At 43.3% G+C, this 16,125-nt stretch overlaps 1 protein-coding gene across 1 annotated transcript in view; it reads left to right on the top strand.

Annotated features, from left to right (window-relative positions):
* TRABD2B (TraB domain containing 2B) overlaps positions 1-505 on the top strand; it is a 269,250-nt gene extending 268,745 nt beyond the window's left edge. Inside the window, exon 7 of the mRNA XM_049879237.1 lies at positions 197-505. Within this exon, the coding sequence (XP_049735194.1) occupies positions 197-416 (220 nt within the window). The 3' untranslated portion in view covers positions 417-505. The remainder of the gene's footprint in view (positions 1-196) is intronic.
* The last annotated feature ends 15,620 nt before the right edge of the window (positions 506-16,125 follow it).

The following is a 16,125-nucleotide window of genomic DNA, read 5'->3' as shown; positions in this document are numbered from 1 at the left end:
AATACAGCCTGGCACAGAAGGGTGAGGGAGGCCTCAGGATCTCAGCTGGGCTGGCTGTGTGGCTCTGGGATGCTCATTCTCCCTGTTCAACCCCCTTGTTTCTTTCTCTGTTCTATGAGATAAAAGAGATCCACTGCCTCTTGCTCAAGACAAGGCTACTGACCGGTCACTGCACCATGTGTTTCCTCCCTTCCAGCACCACCGCCTCGCCACCCCCGCTGCCCCTCCAGCCCACGCACAGCTCCAGGACTGCCAAGCCCCCCCTCCAGCTCTCCGACCAGCTCCAGCCCCAGGACCAGCCAGGTCTTGCCAGCAGTGCAGCACCCAGCCACCCACAACTCGCCGTGGGCCTCCTCACTGCCATCACTACCACCATCGTCGCCACCTTCCTGCTGCACACACTCGGGCCCTCCTGACCTCGGCTCTCCATGCAGAGAAGCCAGAGAGCAATATAGGGTCTGCAGACACCCCCACCACCCCTGCCATCACCTCCAGGGGTGCCTGATCCTCACGGGCAACCCAGGCAGGACTGGTTAGAACACTAGCGCTTCGTTGTACCCGAATTACATCTTCTTTTTTGTAGAAGGATCTTAATTTCCCATAGTGCTATGGGGCTCTTTTGTAAAATATGTGTCCATATTAAAAAAGAAAAATGTATTTATTCTACCATAAAACTATTTTTATGTGGCCTATGTTAATAACCCTTTAATTAGCCGCAACACCAACCCGGGAGGTGAGCTAGGTTGCCAGGATATCTGCGACCTCATGCAGACCGTGGCTTTGAACTAGCTTGTCCCTGGATCAGTGGAAGCCTCCCATCTCTGGGTTTGGTTTTTCCCACTCTTGGGACCTCAGAGGGAGGGGAAGGCAGACAGGCTAAGGTTTTGTGAAGCTGGATTTGGAAGCCAGAGGTGTGAACCCTGACCATCCTCCCCTCTCCCGGCACCTGGGAAGATACTTAGGAAAGGGATTGCTGCTAATTTTGAAAACCCCAAATGTCTGTGAACTGCCCTCCAGAGCTCTTGATCAGTGTTTTGACCAAAGCACTAGGGTGGACAGGTGGGGAGGGGATGTTGGTGCTGAGGAAGGTGATCCCCCAGCCCTCTTTGACCGATGGTTACAATGAGGTCCAAAGAGAGGAAGGAGGTCACCCAAGGTCATGCAGCAGGTGACGAGAGAAGGGACTTGAATCTAGACCTCTCAGCTTGGGTTAGAGGAGAGGCTGTTAAAGTCGCAGCCAAGTAGGGTAAGCTGGGCCAGACAACAGAAAGACACTTTTAGGGAGTCACATGGCGATCATCGTAATGAGAGCTGCCATCTGTCCAAAGCCTGTGGTGTGGTAGGCACTTTGTACACTTTACTGCTGATCCTCAGCACAGCTCTGTGAGATGTGATTACCCCCATTTTGCAGATGAGGGAACTGAGCCCCCAAAGAAGTATAGAGACTTGCTCAATGTCACCCAGCCAATAAGGAGCCAGGCTCTGACCCCGATCAGTACGATTCAAAAGCAACGCTTGTCTCCTGGACCGTGTTCTGCCGGTTTCCTCTGCACAGGGCAGCTCCAAGGGGCAGCCCTCATCTTAACTCGGGCTAGCGCGGCTTTTCTCTCCAGCTAAGGAAACCGACCACAGTTACTCGTGCTGGTCCCTTTGGCCAAGGGTCTCTGGCATCAACAGGTGCTCCGTGTCCCATGCCCCAGCTTGCCATATCTTGGAGCCAATGAGAGGTTTTTCTGCCACATCTGAGGCTGGGGGTGGGGGACAGCTATGGAGAGCCTGGAAAGGCAGACAGCCGAGACTGAGAGAGGCTTATGCAGCTCCTCTGCCCCCCATGGTGGTGGCTGAGAATGGAGACCCAGTTCTCAGCCCTGAACCCTGAACTGGGCTAATGCCTCCTTACTTAGAGTCCCTGAATCTGAGAGCAGAAAGAACCCCTTCTTTGACAAACAAGGATACCAATGAGAGTAATTATAAGGCCCAGAGAGGGCAGACACTTACCCCAAGGCTGCACAGCTGGTCAGGTCTGCTGACTCCCAGCCCAGTGCTTCCCAGCCTCACTGTACTGTGTTTCCCTGGCAGGCTTCATAATGACTAATTGGCCTCAGTACCATCATGCCCAGCTTGACAGCTGTCTCCACTCTGAGACAGTGGAATCTTGGGCAGCTCATCGGATGTTCAGAGGTCTCATGGGCCTCTTGGCGAGCAGCTGAATTCTTTTCAGCTTGGTCCTGGGTAAACGTGTTTGACCTTGAGACATGGCAGGAGCCCTGAGCTCTGCTTCTGAGGGTCCAGAGAGCCTTATGAGTACCACACTCTAAACTGAACTTGAACCCAGTCAGGGCTGAAGTCCGTTTATCCTTGGCAAAAACGTGACTTCCTATTTCTGAATGGGAAGGGGCTTAGCTGACTTATAAAGCAGGCTCAGAAAGGCTGTTGAACATCAAACAGATCGAGCAGAGCAATATTTGGATGAGATAAGTGTAAAGGAATTAGAAACACACAGGCCAGATCCCCCTCTGTTTGGGGCAGAGTGTGCAGTGCGATGTGGTGAGATGGAGCTGAAGTTAATTAAAGATGAAGCATTTAAGTAAACAGTCCCGGCACCTTCCAGTGTGCCCGAATCTGTGCCAGGCATGGGACCAAAGATGTAAATTAATGCAGCAGGTAATTATCGAGGGCATATAAGTGCCAGGCTCTGTGTTGGGGCCGAATTTAACCACCTTTCCTGGTTTAGAGGAACTCAGTATCAAGTTGTGACAAGCAGCCCAGTCTTAGATGGCTTTGTTAGAAGGAACTTTAGAGGTTACCCTGTCCAGGTCCCTGACTTCAGGCAGATTCAGCCCCAGGGCTTTCTGGATTTCTCCTCTGGGCAGCTTGGGGATTCTAAACCCTCCCTCAGCCAACCATTCAAGTATTGAAAGAAAGATGGATGGGCAGCCAGATGCATGGGCCAACTGATAGGAAGACATGTGATGACAGGAGGGCCAGAGCCAAGGTGGGTCAGACATCTGCAGGCAAAGTTTGCTAATCCCCCAGGACTGTCTGCTGGTGAGGGTTTGGAACTGAGCTGAACTTTCTGACTCCCGTCCTACAGGTCTGAGGCACAGACACAGGAATCTGCGTAGCTGGGGTACTTGAGTTCTCTCATCCTGGGCCAGGGAACCACCATTCCATCATCCACTCATGTACCTACCTGCTACTGACATTTTTTCCAACATGTTCTATGTGCCTTGTTGTTGTTAGGTGCCATCGAGTCAGCTCTGACTCATAGCTACCCTGTGTTCAACAGTACAAAACACTGTCCAGTCCTTTGAGGAGGCACCTCTTCCCCAGTGGTATTTTGAGTGCCTTCCAATCTGGGGGGCTCATCTTCTGGCATTATATCAGACAATGTTCCCCTGCTATTCATGAGGTTTTCACTGGACAATTTTTTCAGAAGTCGACCACCAAGACCTCCTTCCTATGCGCCTAGCCTTCTTAAAAAGCCTCCTTTTGTTCTTAGGGCACTGTGTACATTTCTTAGGGCTTTCACATTTGACCTGAGGCAAGCAGAAAAGACAGAAGGACTGTGACCCAGCAAGTTAAGTGACTGCCTGAGGTTAGCTAGCATGTGAACGATGGCCTTAGGTCCCCTTTCTCTCAGGAAAGCTGACCACATGAGCACAGGCTCTCTGGGGCGGGTCAGAGTGGCCATGTGTTCTGGTCTTCCTTCAGAGGCTAGCCTGTCACACCAGGGAGCAGGTGAAGGCAGAGAGACCTCGTCATTACAGTGGAAGTGTGTGAGTCAGCCTGTTAGCAAGGCAGCCCAAGGACCCCTCCAACCCTAGAGTCAAGGATCCAAAGTCTCTGAATCACAGAAACTTGTGCTGACTACAAGTGAATTTGCCCTTGCCCGAAGAGACTGAGAGTGGATTTTCCTCGCACAGAATGCTTGGTCTTCTAGGACATTCTGGCCTCAGCTAGACTTAGGCAAGCCTAGGAACTCAGACCCCTTTTCTCACCTGCCCAATCTCCAGCCTGGCACCACTGTCACAGCAGATCCCAAAGAGCAGGGAGAGGTCATTCTATCAAAAGGAAGATTCATGAAGGACAAGGGAATTTCTACCTCGGAATGGAGCCTTGGACATATCCTGTGTGTCAGAGAACAGAATTGGGGCTGGTGATAGTTCTTCTAAGACAGTCAGCTAAGAACCAAACTTTCTAGCCATGATCCAGCCCTGCTAACCATGCCAGTCTGTGCCTGGCCAGACTGAATCATATTTGTCCTTTCTAAAATAGACAGGATGTCTCACCTACGCCCCTCCCTAGGCCTATAAAATTGCCTCTTCTCCTCCCTTCTAATTACTTATCCTTCAAGGATCAGCTCAGGTATTTCCTCCTCCAGGAAGCCCTCTTTGACTCCTTTGGGATTTCTTAGCAACTCTCACAACACCCACCGCTTAGGGTTGTGTTGTGACTGCCTGATTGTGTGTCTCTGCCCCTATCAGACTTTGAGCTCCTCAATGGCAGGGGTCATGTGAATGTGTCTTTGTATCCTCACCTAACCCAAAGGTGGTGCTCAGTAGATGTGGAGGCAGGGAGAGAAGGAAGGCTAGAGAGAAGGAGGAGTAAGAAAGCAGTAAAGGAAGGGAGGAAAAAAAAGAGAGGAAGTAAACGTTAGCTCTGATAGTGGAACACTTTCCACAAAGTCAGAGATGACCAAAGATGGATTGGGTTGTCCTTGAAGGTAGTGAGTTTCTTATCATAGAGGTATGTGAACAGGGGCAGTAGGCTTATTGACTGGAGATGTAATAGAATTGAGATCTTGGCAAGGGATTGGTGTAGATGACCTTGAGAGCCCTTCCTGGCTTTGTGATGCTCAGGTTCTTTGAACATTGCTATTTATTCAAAAATTCATTTAAGCAGCCAAAGAAATCACCCCAGCTGTCTGTCTAAACCAGTGAAGGTTAAGGAATCAGTCCAGCCTTACAGCCCCTGTTCAACAACCAGGCTGGGTCTGATGGGAATTGGCAGGTTTGCCTGCTGCCCTCAGGCAGAGGGTCCCCTGTGAAGTAGAGGTGTGGGGCGGGGCGGTGGGGGGTGAACTGGAGCCCGGGCCCCTGACCCAGCCCAGAGCTTCTTCCCTCTTTGCCCCACTGACCCCAGTAGAAGGAAAATGGCTCCAGAGAGCTGAACGTGGGCTCTTCCTTCCTGGAGACAACCTGGATACCCCTTTGCTGGATGACCACGGGCAAGTCTCGTCCACTCTGAGCCTCCATTTCCTTATCTGTCAAATGGAGATCTTGTTTCTGCCAGAGCTGTTCTGATGGGGGATGTGGAATGCCATGTGCGAACTCTGGGCTCCGTGACAGTGAGGGGCGACCCCTTCCTGGGCTCAGCGTTTGGCTTTGTTCCCAGAACCACGGGCTGGCATGGGACTGGGACCATGTGGCAGGCAGGAAAGGAGGCAAACTAGCACTCCTTGAAGGTCCCATTCCATCCCAAGTCCTTTCTTCTAGGCTTGCTGCTGGGAACATGGGCCTTAAACAGGACCCAAGTCTAGACGTTTCCAATGAGCTTCCAGGGACAAACAGCTCACAGACATCTCAGGCCCTGGCCGCTGGCACAGGCAGAGGCTGACTCTTGGCCAAGAAAGGTTCTAATCCAGAGGAGGGGAAACCAGAGCCCCCTCCCCAATTCCTCAAAGAGGTGTTCCCCCGCTGTCTCTCACTTTGCAACACAAGCTTCAGATCTTACTGTATTTGCAAGGTATCCATAATGTTGTTCTTTTAACCACATCTTCCCCTCACCTCTGTGAATTATCGTGAAAAAATCTTTAAGAGTCTAACAGAAGAAAAAGAAAGATGCTATTAATATTATTTTGCCAAAAATATTTTTGTAGCATAATATATTAATAAAAGACATTATGAATCCAATGGGTTGGTGACTCTGTGTGCTGAAGGCTCCTTTCCTCCTGCCAGGAGGTGTTTGGAGAAAATCTCATCTGCTGGGAGGGCCATGGCTTAAGGCAGCAGAACCCAGGAACTGCAGCCCACCCATTTGCCTTGCAAAGAACAGGGCAGGAACTGGGAGGGCAGAAGGGGGGCGGGGTTGGCAGTTTTAGGCAGGATCCAGTGGCTTGAGAGGCCCCATGCTAACTGTGGTCCAGATACACCTCCCCAGCCAGAATAAGCTGCTGGTAGAGAAGGAGTTATTCCAGTGCTTAAACAAAGCAAAATCTGGGATTCACCCTTACAACCTCCTTTTCAGTCACTCACCAAGACCTCGTCAATTCTGCCCACCTCTCTCCATCTCTATTGCTCCACCCTACTCCAGGCCATCCTCCCCTTCATGGGAACCACTGCCACCTACAGCTGTGTTCGTTCTGGTCCATTCTCCCCACTGTAGCCAGAGTGAGCTCCATAAACCACAAAAATGACCAGATCTTTCCCTGCTTTTAACACTCTCTGGTTGCTCCCCATTTTCCCCAGGGAAAAGACCAAGGCCACACAAGGCACTTCAAAATCTTGCCCCGGCCCATGTCTCCATCACGGAATGTGTTTTTGTTCTTAGATCCTGTTGAGTCAGTTCCAACTCATAGCAACTCTGTATACAATAGAACTAAACACTGCCTGGTCCTGCACCATCCTCGCATTTCTTGTTCTGCTTGAGTCCATTGTTGCAACCATTACTGTCAGTCCTTCTCATTGAGGGTCTTCCTCTTTTCTGCTGACCCTCACTTTGCCAAGCATGATGTCCTTCTCCAGGGACTAGTCCCTCCTGATAACATGTCCAAAGTATGTGAGATGAATTCTTGCCATTCTTGCTTCTAAGGAGCATTCTGGCTGTACTTCTTCCAAGACAGACTTGTTCGTTCTCCTGGCAACCCAAGGCATATTCAATATTCTTCGCCAACACTGTAATTTGAAGGCATCAATTATTCTTCCGTCTTCCTTATTCATTGTCTAGCTTTTGCATGCATACGAGGTGATGGAAAACACTATGGTTTGGGTCAAGTGCACCTTGGTCCTTAACATGAAGTCTTTGGTTTTTTTAATACTTTAAAGAGCTCTTTTGCAGCAGATTTGCCAAGTAAAATGTGTTGTTTGATTTCTTGACTGCTGCTTCCATGGCTGTTGATTGTGGATCCAAGTAAAATGAAATCCTTGATAACTTCAATCTTTTCTCCATTTATCATGAGGTAGCTTATTGGTCCAGTCGTGAGGATTTTTGTTTTCTTTATGTTGAGGTATAATCCATACTGAAGGCTGTAGTCTTTGATCTTCATCAATAAGTGCTTCAAGTCCTCTTCACTTTCAGCAAGCAAGTTTGTGTCATCTGCATATCACCGGTTCTTAATGAGTCTTCCTGCAATCATGATGCCCTGTTCTTCTTCACATGGTCCGGCTTCTTGGATTATTTGTTCAGCATACAGATTGAATAAGTATGGTGAAAGGATACAACCATGTCCCACAACTTTCCTGATTTTAAACCACACATTATTCTCTTATTCTGTTCAAATGACTGCCTCTTGGTCTATGTACAGGTCCCTCATGAGCACAATTAAGTGTTCTGGAAGTCCCATTCTTTGTAATGTTATCCATAATTTGTTATGATCCACACTGTCTAATGCCTTTGCATAGTCAATGAAACACAAGTAAACATCTTTCTGGTATTCTCTGCTTTCAGCCAATATCCATCTGACATCAGCAATGATACCCCTTATTCCACATCCTTTTCTGAATCTGGCTTGAATTTCTGGCATTTGTTTGTCGATGTATTGTTGCAGCCACTTACGAATGATCTTCAGCAAAATTTTATTTGTGTGTGATATTAATGATATTGTTAGCTAATTTCTGTATTCTGTTGGATCACCTTTCTTTGAAATGAGCACAAATATGGATCTCTTCCAGTTGGCCAGGTAGCTGTCTTCTAGTTTTCTTGGCTTAAGTGAGTGAGCGCTTCTAGTGCTGCATCCATTTGTTGAAACATCTCAATTGGTATTCCGTCAATTCCTGGAGCCTTGTTTTTCATCAATGCTTTTAGTGCAGCTTGGACTTCTTCCTTAAATACCACCAGTTCTTGATCACATGCTACTTCCTGAAATGGCTGAAAGCCAACCAGATCTTTTTGGTACAGTGACTATGTATTCCTTCCATTTTCTTTTGATGCTTCCGTGTCGTTTAGTATTTTCCCATATACTCCTTCAATATTGCAGCCTGAGGCTTGAATTTTCTCTTCAGTTCTTTCAGCTTGAGAAATGCCAAGCATGTTCTTCCCTTTTAGTTTTCCAACTCTAGGTTTTTGTACATTTCGTTATAATACTTTACTTTGTCTTGCCAAGCTACCCTTTGAAATCTTCTGTTCAGCTCCTTTACTTCAACATTTCTTCCATTGGCTTTAGCTACTCAATGTTTACGAGCAAGTTTCAGAGTCTCTTCTGACATCCATTCCGGTCATTTCTTTCTTTCCTGTCTTTTTAGTGACCTTTTCCTTTTTCATGTGTGATGTGCTTGATGTCATTCCACAATTCATCTGGTCTTCGGTCATTAGTGTTTAATGCATCAAATCTATTCTTGAGATGATCTCTAAATTCAGGTAAAATATACTCAAGGTCATATTTTGGGTCTCGTGGACTTGTTCTGATTTTCCTCAGCTTCAACTTCAACTCGCATATGACTGTTTGTCTGTTCCACAGTCAGCCCCTGGCCTTGTTTTGACCGATGATATTTGAGCTTTTCCATTGTCTCTTTCCACAGATGTAGCTGATTTGATTCCTGAGTATTCCATCGGGAAGGGGACACAGGTATTGTCATCATTTATATTAGTGAAAAAAGGTATTTTCAATGATGAAGTTGTTGGTCTTACAAAATTCTATCATGTGATCTCCAGCGTCATTTCTATCACCAAGGCCAAATTTTCCAAGTACTGTTCCTTCCTCTTTGTTTCCAACTTTCACATTCCAATCACCAGTAATTGTCAATGCATTTTGATTGCATGTTTGACCAATTTCAGACTGCAGAAATTGGTAAAAATTTTCAATTTCCTCATCTTTGGCATTAGCGGTTGGTGGGTAATTTGAATAAGAATCATATTAACTGGCCTTCCTTGTAAGCATACAGATATTATCCTAATCACTGCATCATTATACTTCAAGATAGATCTTGAAATGTTCTTTTAAACAATGAATCCAATGCCATCCCTCTTCAATTTTTCGTAACCTGCATAGTATACTACATAATTGTCCAATTCAAAATGGCCAATACAGTCCATTTCAGCTCACCAATACCTAGGATATCAATGTTTATGCATTCCATTTCATTTTTGATGATTTCCAATTTTCCTAGATTCATACTTCATACATTCCACATTCTTAATATTAATGGATATTTGCAGCTGTTTCTTTTCATTTTGAGTCATGCCACATCAGCAAATGAAGATTCCAAAAGCTTTACTCCATCCACATCATTAAAGTCGACTCCACTTTGAGGAAGCAGCCCTTCCTCAGTCATGTTCTGAATGCCTTCCAACCTGAGGGGCTCATCTTTCGGCACTATATCAGACTACATTTCACTGCTATTCACAAAGTTTCACTAGGTAATTTTTTTCAGAAGTTGACCATCAGGTCCTTCTTCCTAGTCTGCCTTAGTCTGGAAGCTCAACTGAACCCTGTCCACCATGGGTGACCTTGCTGGTATTTGAAATACTGGTGGCATAGATTCCGGCATCACAGCGACAAGTAAGCCACTACAGTTTGACAACTGACAGAAGTGCCCGGAGCATGGAATGTACCTCTTACCAAATCCTCTCCCAATATTCAACACTCCAGAATTACTATTTCAGTGTTTATTAAATTCATCATGCCATTTTTTTTCCCAAAATTTTATTTATTTTTGTTTTTCTTGGGAATATACACAGCAAACCATACACCATTTCAATAGTTTCTACATGTACAATTTAGTGACATTACATGCTTCGAGTTGTGCAACCATTCTCATCTTCCTTTTCTTAGTTGTTCCTCCCTCATTTTTAACATAAACTCACTGCCCCTTAAGGTTCCAATCTAATCTTTCAAGTTGCTGTTGTCAATACGATCTCATATAGACCTTAAAAGAGCATAATGCTCAACGCAGACCTTTTTTACTAGTTAAGCTAAACTATTGTTTGGTTTTAAGATGACTTCATGGGATATTTTTGGTTTAAGTTTTAAAGATTGTCTCAGGGCAATAGTTTCAGGAGTTCATCCAACCTCCATAGCTCCAGAATTTGAAATTCTAGTCTGCATTTTCCCCCTTTTGATCAAGATTCTTCGGTGGAATCTTTAATCAAACGTTTAATAACAGTAGCCGGGCATCATTAAGTTCTTCTGGTCTCATGGCAAAGGAGGCAGTTGTACATGGAGGCAATTAGCCACACATTCCATATCCCCTTCCCATTCCTGCCTCTCCTTCTTCCTCTGTTGCTCCAGGTGAATAGAGAGACCAATTATTGTGCCTTGGACAGCTGCTTGCAAGCTTTTAAGACCCCAAGCACTACACAACGAATTAGGAAGGAGAACAGAAGCACTAAACACATTATTAGGCTAATTAACTGAGATATTCCATGAAACCATGACCCTAAACCTCCAAACCAAGGAACGAATTCTGATAAGGTGTTTGGTTGTACATAAACAGCCTCAGCAGCTGCTCTTTTTTTTTTTTAAATCATTGTTGTAAATGTATCTATCATACAACTTGTACCAATTCAACTTTCTACAGGTGCACAACTTATTGACGGCAATTACAATAATCAGTTGTGCAACTCTACCCTTAATCAATAGGATTTTTCCATCACCATTTTCCCTCTCCCTCCTGGTAACCCCTAATAAACTTTGGTCTCTATACAGTTGCCTTTTCTTGTCTTTTTACGTAAGTGAGGTCACACAGTCATTATCCCTTTGTGATTGGCTTATTTCACTCAACATAATGTCTTCCACCCATACTGTAGCATGTATCAAGACTTCATTTCTCCTACTGACTAGGTAGTATTCCGCTGTATGTCTATCCATTCATCTGTTGGTGGGCATTCAGGTTGTTTCCACTTTTTGGCTATTGTGAATAGTGCTGCAATGAACATTGGTGTATGAGTCTCTTTTTGAGTCTCTGCTTTCAAGTATTTTGGAAATATACCTAGGTGTGGAATTGCTGGGTGATACAGTAGTTTTGGAGCCCTGTTGGTGTAGTGAATAAGAGCTCGGCTGCTAATCAAAAGGTCAGCAGCTCCTGGAAACTCTATGGGACAGTTCTACTCTGTCCTATAGGGTCGCTATGAGTCAGAATCAACTCAACAGCAACGGGTTTGGTATGGCAGTTCTTTTTTTAGTTTTTTGAGGAACTGACACCCAGTTTTCCACAATGGCTATACTATTTTGCATGCCCACCAACAATGGATAAGGCCTCCAATTTCCCCACATCATCACCAACATTTATTATTTTATTTTATCTTAGCATCCTAACCACCACCACCACCCATTGCCTTCAAGTTGATTCTGACTCTTAGCATCCTAGTGGGAGTGAAATGGCAGCTTACTGTGGTTTTGATTTGCATCTCTCTGATAGCCAATGACACTGAGCATCTTTTCATGTGTTTGTTAGCCACTTCAATGCCCTCTTCGGTGAAATGTCTATTCAAGTCCTTTGCCCATTTTATGATTGGGTTATTTGTCTTTTTGTTGTTAAGTTGTCAAAGTTTTATATATATTTTGGTTAGTAGATTCTTGTCAGATATATGGTTTCCAATGATATTCTCTCAGTCAATAGCTTGTCTTTTCACTTTTTTAGCAAAGCCTTTTGATGAACACAGGGTTTTGATTTTTATGAGGTCTCATTTATTTATTCTGTCTTTTGCTGTTTATGCTTTTATTAGATAATCCATTGTTGAAAGCTAGGCCTGACAGCATTGCCTCTCCTTGTTCTTCTAAGAATTTTATGGTTTAGCTTGCACATTGAGGTCCGTAATCCATTTTGAATTTGTTTTTGCATATGGTGTGAGGCATGGCTCCTGTTTCACTTTTCTGCATGTGGAAATCCAATTTTCCTAGCACCATTTATTGAAGAGACTCCTTCCCCCATCAAATGGACATAGCACCCTTGTCAAACATCAGTTGGCCATAAATGTATGGGTTTATTTCTGGACTCTCAGTTCTATTCCATTAGTCTATGTGTCTATTTTTATACTAGTACCAGGCTTTTTTCATTACAGTAGCTAAATAGTACTTTTAAAATCAGGAAGTGTGAGTCCTCCTACTTTGTTCTTTTTCAACATTGTTTGAGATATTCGGGGCCTCTTGTCATTCCATATAAAGTTGATGAGTGGTTTTTGTATTTCTGTAAAGAAGGCTGTTGGAATTTTGATTGGAATTGCATTGAAATCTGTAGATCACTTTGAGTAGTACTGACATCTTAACAATATTAAGTCTTCCAATTCATGAACACGGAACATCTTTCCACTTATTTAAGTCTTCTTCAACCTCTTTCAGTGGTGTTTTATAGTTTTTGTTTTATAAGTCCTTCACGTCCCTGGTTAGATTTATTCCTAGGTATTTTATCCTCTTAGATGCTATTGTGGAGTCCTGGTGGCACAGTGGTTTTTGATGACTGATTCAATCCCTTCACTTGTTACGGATATGTTGAGACTTTCTATTTCCTCTTGAGTCAGTTTGGGTAGGTTTTGTGCTTCTAAGAATTGTCCATTTCATCTAGGTTATCCAGTTTGTTGCCGTACAGTTGTTCATAATATTCTGTTATAATTATCTTTATTTCTACCAGGTCATTTGTAATGGCTCCTCGTTCATTTTTTATTTTGGTTATTTGCATCTTTTCATTTGTCAGTCTAGCTAAAAGTTTGTCATTTTATTGATATTTTCAAAGAAACAACTTTTGGCTTTATTGATTCTATTGTTTTTCTGTTTTTGATTTTATTTATTCACTCTGATCTTTGTTATTTCTTTTCTTCTGGAAGATTTAAGCTTAGTTTGCTCTTATCTTTCTAGTTCTTGGGGTTGTTGAGTTAGGCTGTTAATTTGAGATCTTTCTTCTTTTTTATGTAGGCATTTATTGGTATAAATTTCTCTCTGAGTACTGCTTTTGCTACATTCTATAAGGTTTGGTGTGTTGTGCTTTCATTTTTATTTGATTCTAAGAAACTTGTGATTTCTTTTTTGATTTCTTCCTTAACCCACTTGTGGTTTAATAGTTTGTTGTTTAATTTCCATATGTTTATGTGTTTTACAGGATTTTTTTCTGTTATTGATTCTACCTTGACTCCATCGTGGTCAGAGAAAATACTTTGTATGATTTCAATCTTTTTAAATTTATCAAGACTTGTTTTGTGGCCTAAAATGTGGTCTATTCTGTAGAATGATCCATGTGCACTGGAGTAGAATGTATATTGTGCTGTTTTGGGGAGTGTTCCATGTATGTCTGTTAAGTCTAATTGGTTACAATGTCATTCAAGCCCTCTGTTTCCTTGTTGATCTTCTTTCTAGATGTTCTATCCAATATTGAAAGTAGTGTATTGAAATCTCCAACTATTATTATAGTACGACCTATTTCTCCTTTCAATTCTATCAGTGTTTATATATGTAGGTACCCCCATATTGGATTATCAACAACCGGGGGCTTGTGTGTTGCTGTGACGCTGGAAGCTATGCCACCAGTTATTCAAATACCAGCAGGGTCATCCATGGAGGACAGGTTTCACCTGAGCTTACGGAATAAGGCAGACTAGGAAAAATGACCTGGTGGTCTACTACTGAAAAGAATTAGCCAGTGAAAACCTTATGAATAACAGCAGAACATTGTCTGATACAGTGCCGGAAGATGAGCCCCTCTGGTGGGAAGGTACTCAAAACACAACTGGGGAAGAGATGCCGCCTCAAATTAGAGTTGGCCTTAATAACGTGGATAGAATCAAGCTTTGGGGGCCTTCATTTGCTGATGTTGCATGACTTAAAATGAGGAGAAACGCCTGCAAACATTCATTAATAATCGGAACCTGTAATGTACAGAGTACGAATCTAGGAAAATTGGAAATCGTCGAAAATGAAATGGAATGCAAAAAGATTGATATCCTAGGTATTAGTGAGCTGAAATGGACTGGTATTGGTCATTTTGAATTGGGCAGTCATATGGTCTACTATGCTGGAAACGACGACTTGAAGAGGAATGGCATTGCATACATCTTCAAAAAGAACATTTCAAGATCTATCCTGAAGTACAACGCTGTCAGTGATAGGATAATACCCATACACCTACAAGGAAGACCAGTTAATATGACTATTACTCAAATTTGCACACCAACCGCTAAGGCCTAAGATGGAGAAACTGAAGATTTCCCAATTTCTTCAGTCTGGAATTGCTCGAACATGCAATTAGGATGCAGTGATAAGCAGGAACTGCCAGAAATTCAAGTCAGATTTAGAAGAGGATGTAGAACCAGGAATATCATTGCTGATGTCAGATGGACCCTGGCTGAAAGCAGAGAATACCAGAAGGATGTTTTTACCTGTATTTTATTGACTATGCAAAGACATTTGACTGTGTGGATCATAACAAATTATGGATAACAGTGCAGAGAATGGGAATGCTGGAACACTTAAGTGCTCAGGAGTAACCTGTAATGGATCAAGAGAAAGTCATTCTAACAGAACAAGGGGATACTGCACGGTTTAGGAAAGGTATGCATCAGGGTTGTATCCTTTCACCACACCTATTCAATCTGTATGCTGAGCAAATAATTCAAGAAGCTGGACCATATGAAGAAGAACAGGGCATCAGGATTAGAGGAAGACTCATTAAAAACCTGTGTTATGCAGATGACACAACCTGCTTGCTGGAAGTGGAGAGAACTTGAAGCATTTACTGATGAAGATCAAAGACCATACCTTCAGTATGGATTGCACCTCCACATTTAAAAAAAAAAAAACCTCACAACTGGACCAATAAGCCACATCATGATAAACAGAGAAAAGACTGAGGTTCTCAAGGATTTCATTTTACTTGGGTCCACAATCAACACACATGGAAGTAGCAGTCAGAAAATCAAAAGATGCATTGCATTGGGCAAATCAGCTAAAAGAGATCTCTTTAAAGCATTGAAAAGTGAAGATGTCACCTTGAGGACTAAGGTCCACCTGACCCAAGCCATGGTGTTTTCAATGGCCTCATATACATGCAAAAGCTGGACATTGAATAAGGAAGACTGAAGAAGAATTGACACCTTTGAATTGTGCTGTTGACGAAGAATATTGAATATACCATGGACTGCTGAAAGAACAAACAAATCTGTCTTGGAAAAAGTATAACCTGAATGCTCCTTAGAAGCAAGGATGGCAAGACTATATCTCACATACTTTGGACATGTTATCAGGAGGGATCAATCCCTGAAGAAGGCCATCATACTTGGTAAAGCAGAGGGTGAGCAAAAAAGAGGAAGACCCTCAACAAGATGGATGGACACAGTGGCTGCAACAATGGGTTCAAGCATAGCAAAAATTGTGAGGATGGCGTAGAACCGGGCAGCGTTCTGTTCTGTTGTTCACAGGGTTGCTATGAGTCAGAACTGACTCAACAGCACCTAACAACAACAACAACAACAACAACAACAACAAACAACAATGTTGGATGTATATATATTTATGACTGTTAAATCTTCTTGATTAATTGGCCCTTTTATCACTATATAATGTCCATCTTTATCTCTTCTGACAGGTTTTGTCTTTAAGTCTACTTTGTCTAATATTAAGATTGCCACCCCAGCTCTCTTTTGGTTATTATTTGTATGGAATAATTTTTCCATTCTTTCACTTTCAATCTATTTGTGTCCTTGGGTTTAAGGTGTGTCTCTTGTAAACAGAATAGAGTTAAAAAGATCATGTTTTTTAATCCGTTCTGCCACTCTGCCTTTTGATTGGAGCATTTAGTCCATTTACATTCACTGTAATTACTGACAAGAAGTGACTTACTTCTGCCATTTTTTTGGTTTTTTGTGTTCTTAAGCCTTCCTTGTCTTTGTCCTTTAGTACAGCTTGCTTCTGTGATTCATCATGCCATTTATTATCCTTTGCCTTTGCACATGTTGTTCACCAGCCCTGACTGCCTTTCCTCT

Source organism: Elephas maximus, chromosome 3, assembly GCF_024166365.1.
Source record: "Elephas maximus indicus isolate mEleMax1 chromosome 3, mEleMax1 primary haplotype, whole genome shotgun sequence".
Classification (NCBI taxonomy): Eukaryota; Metazoa; Chordata; class Mammalia; order Proboscidea; family Elephantidae; genus Elephas; species Elephas maximus.
The sequence above is the reverse complement of the archived record's forward strand: the minus strand, read 5'-3'. Positions and strand labels throughout refer to the sequence as shown.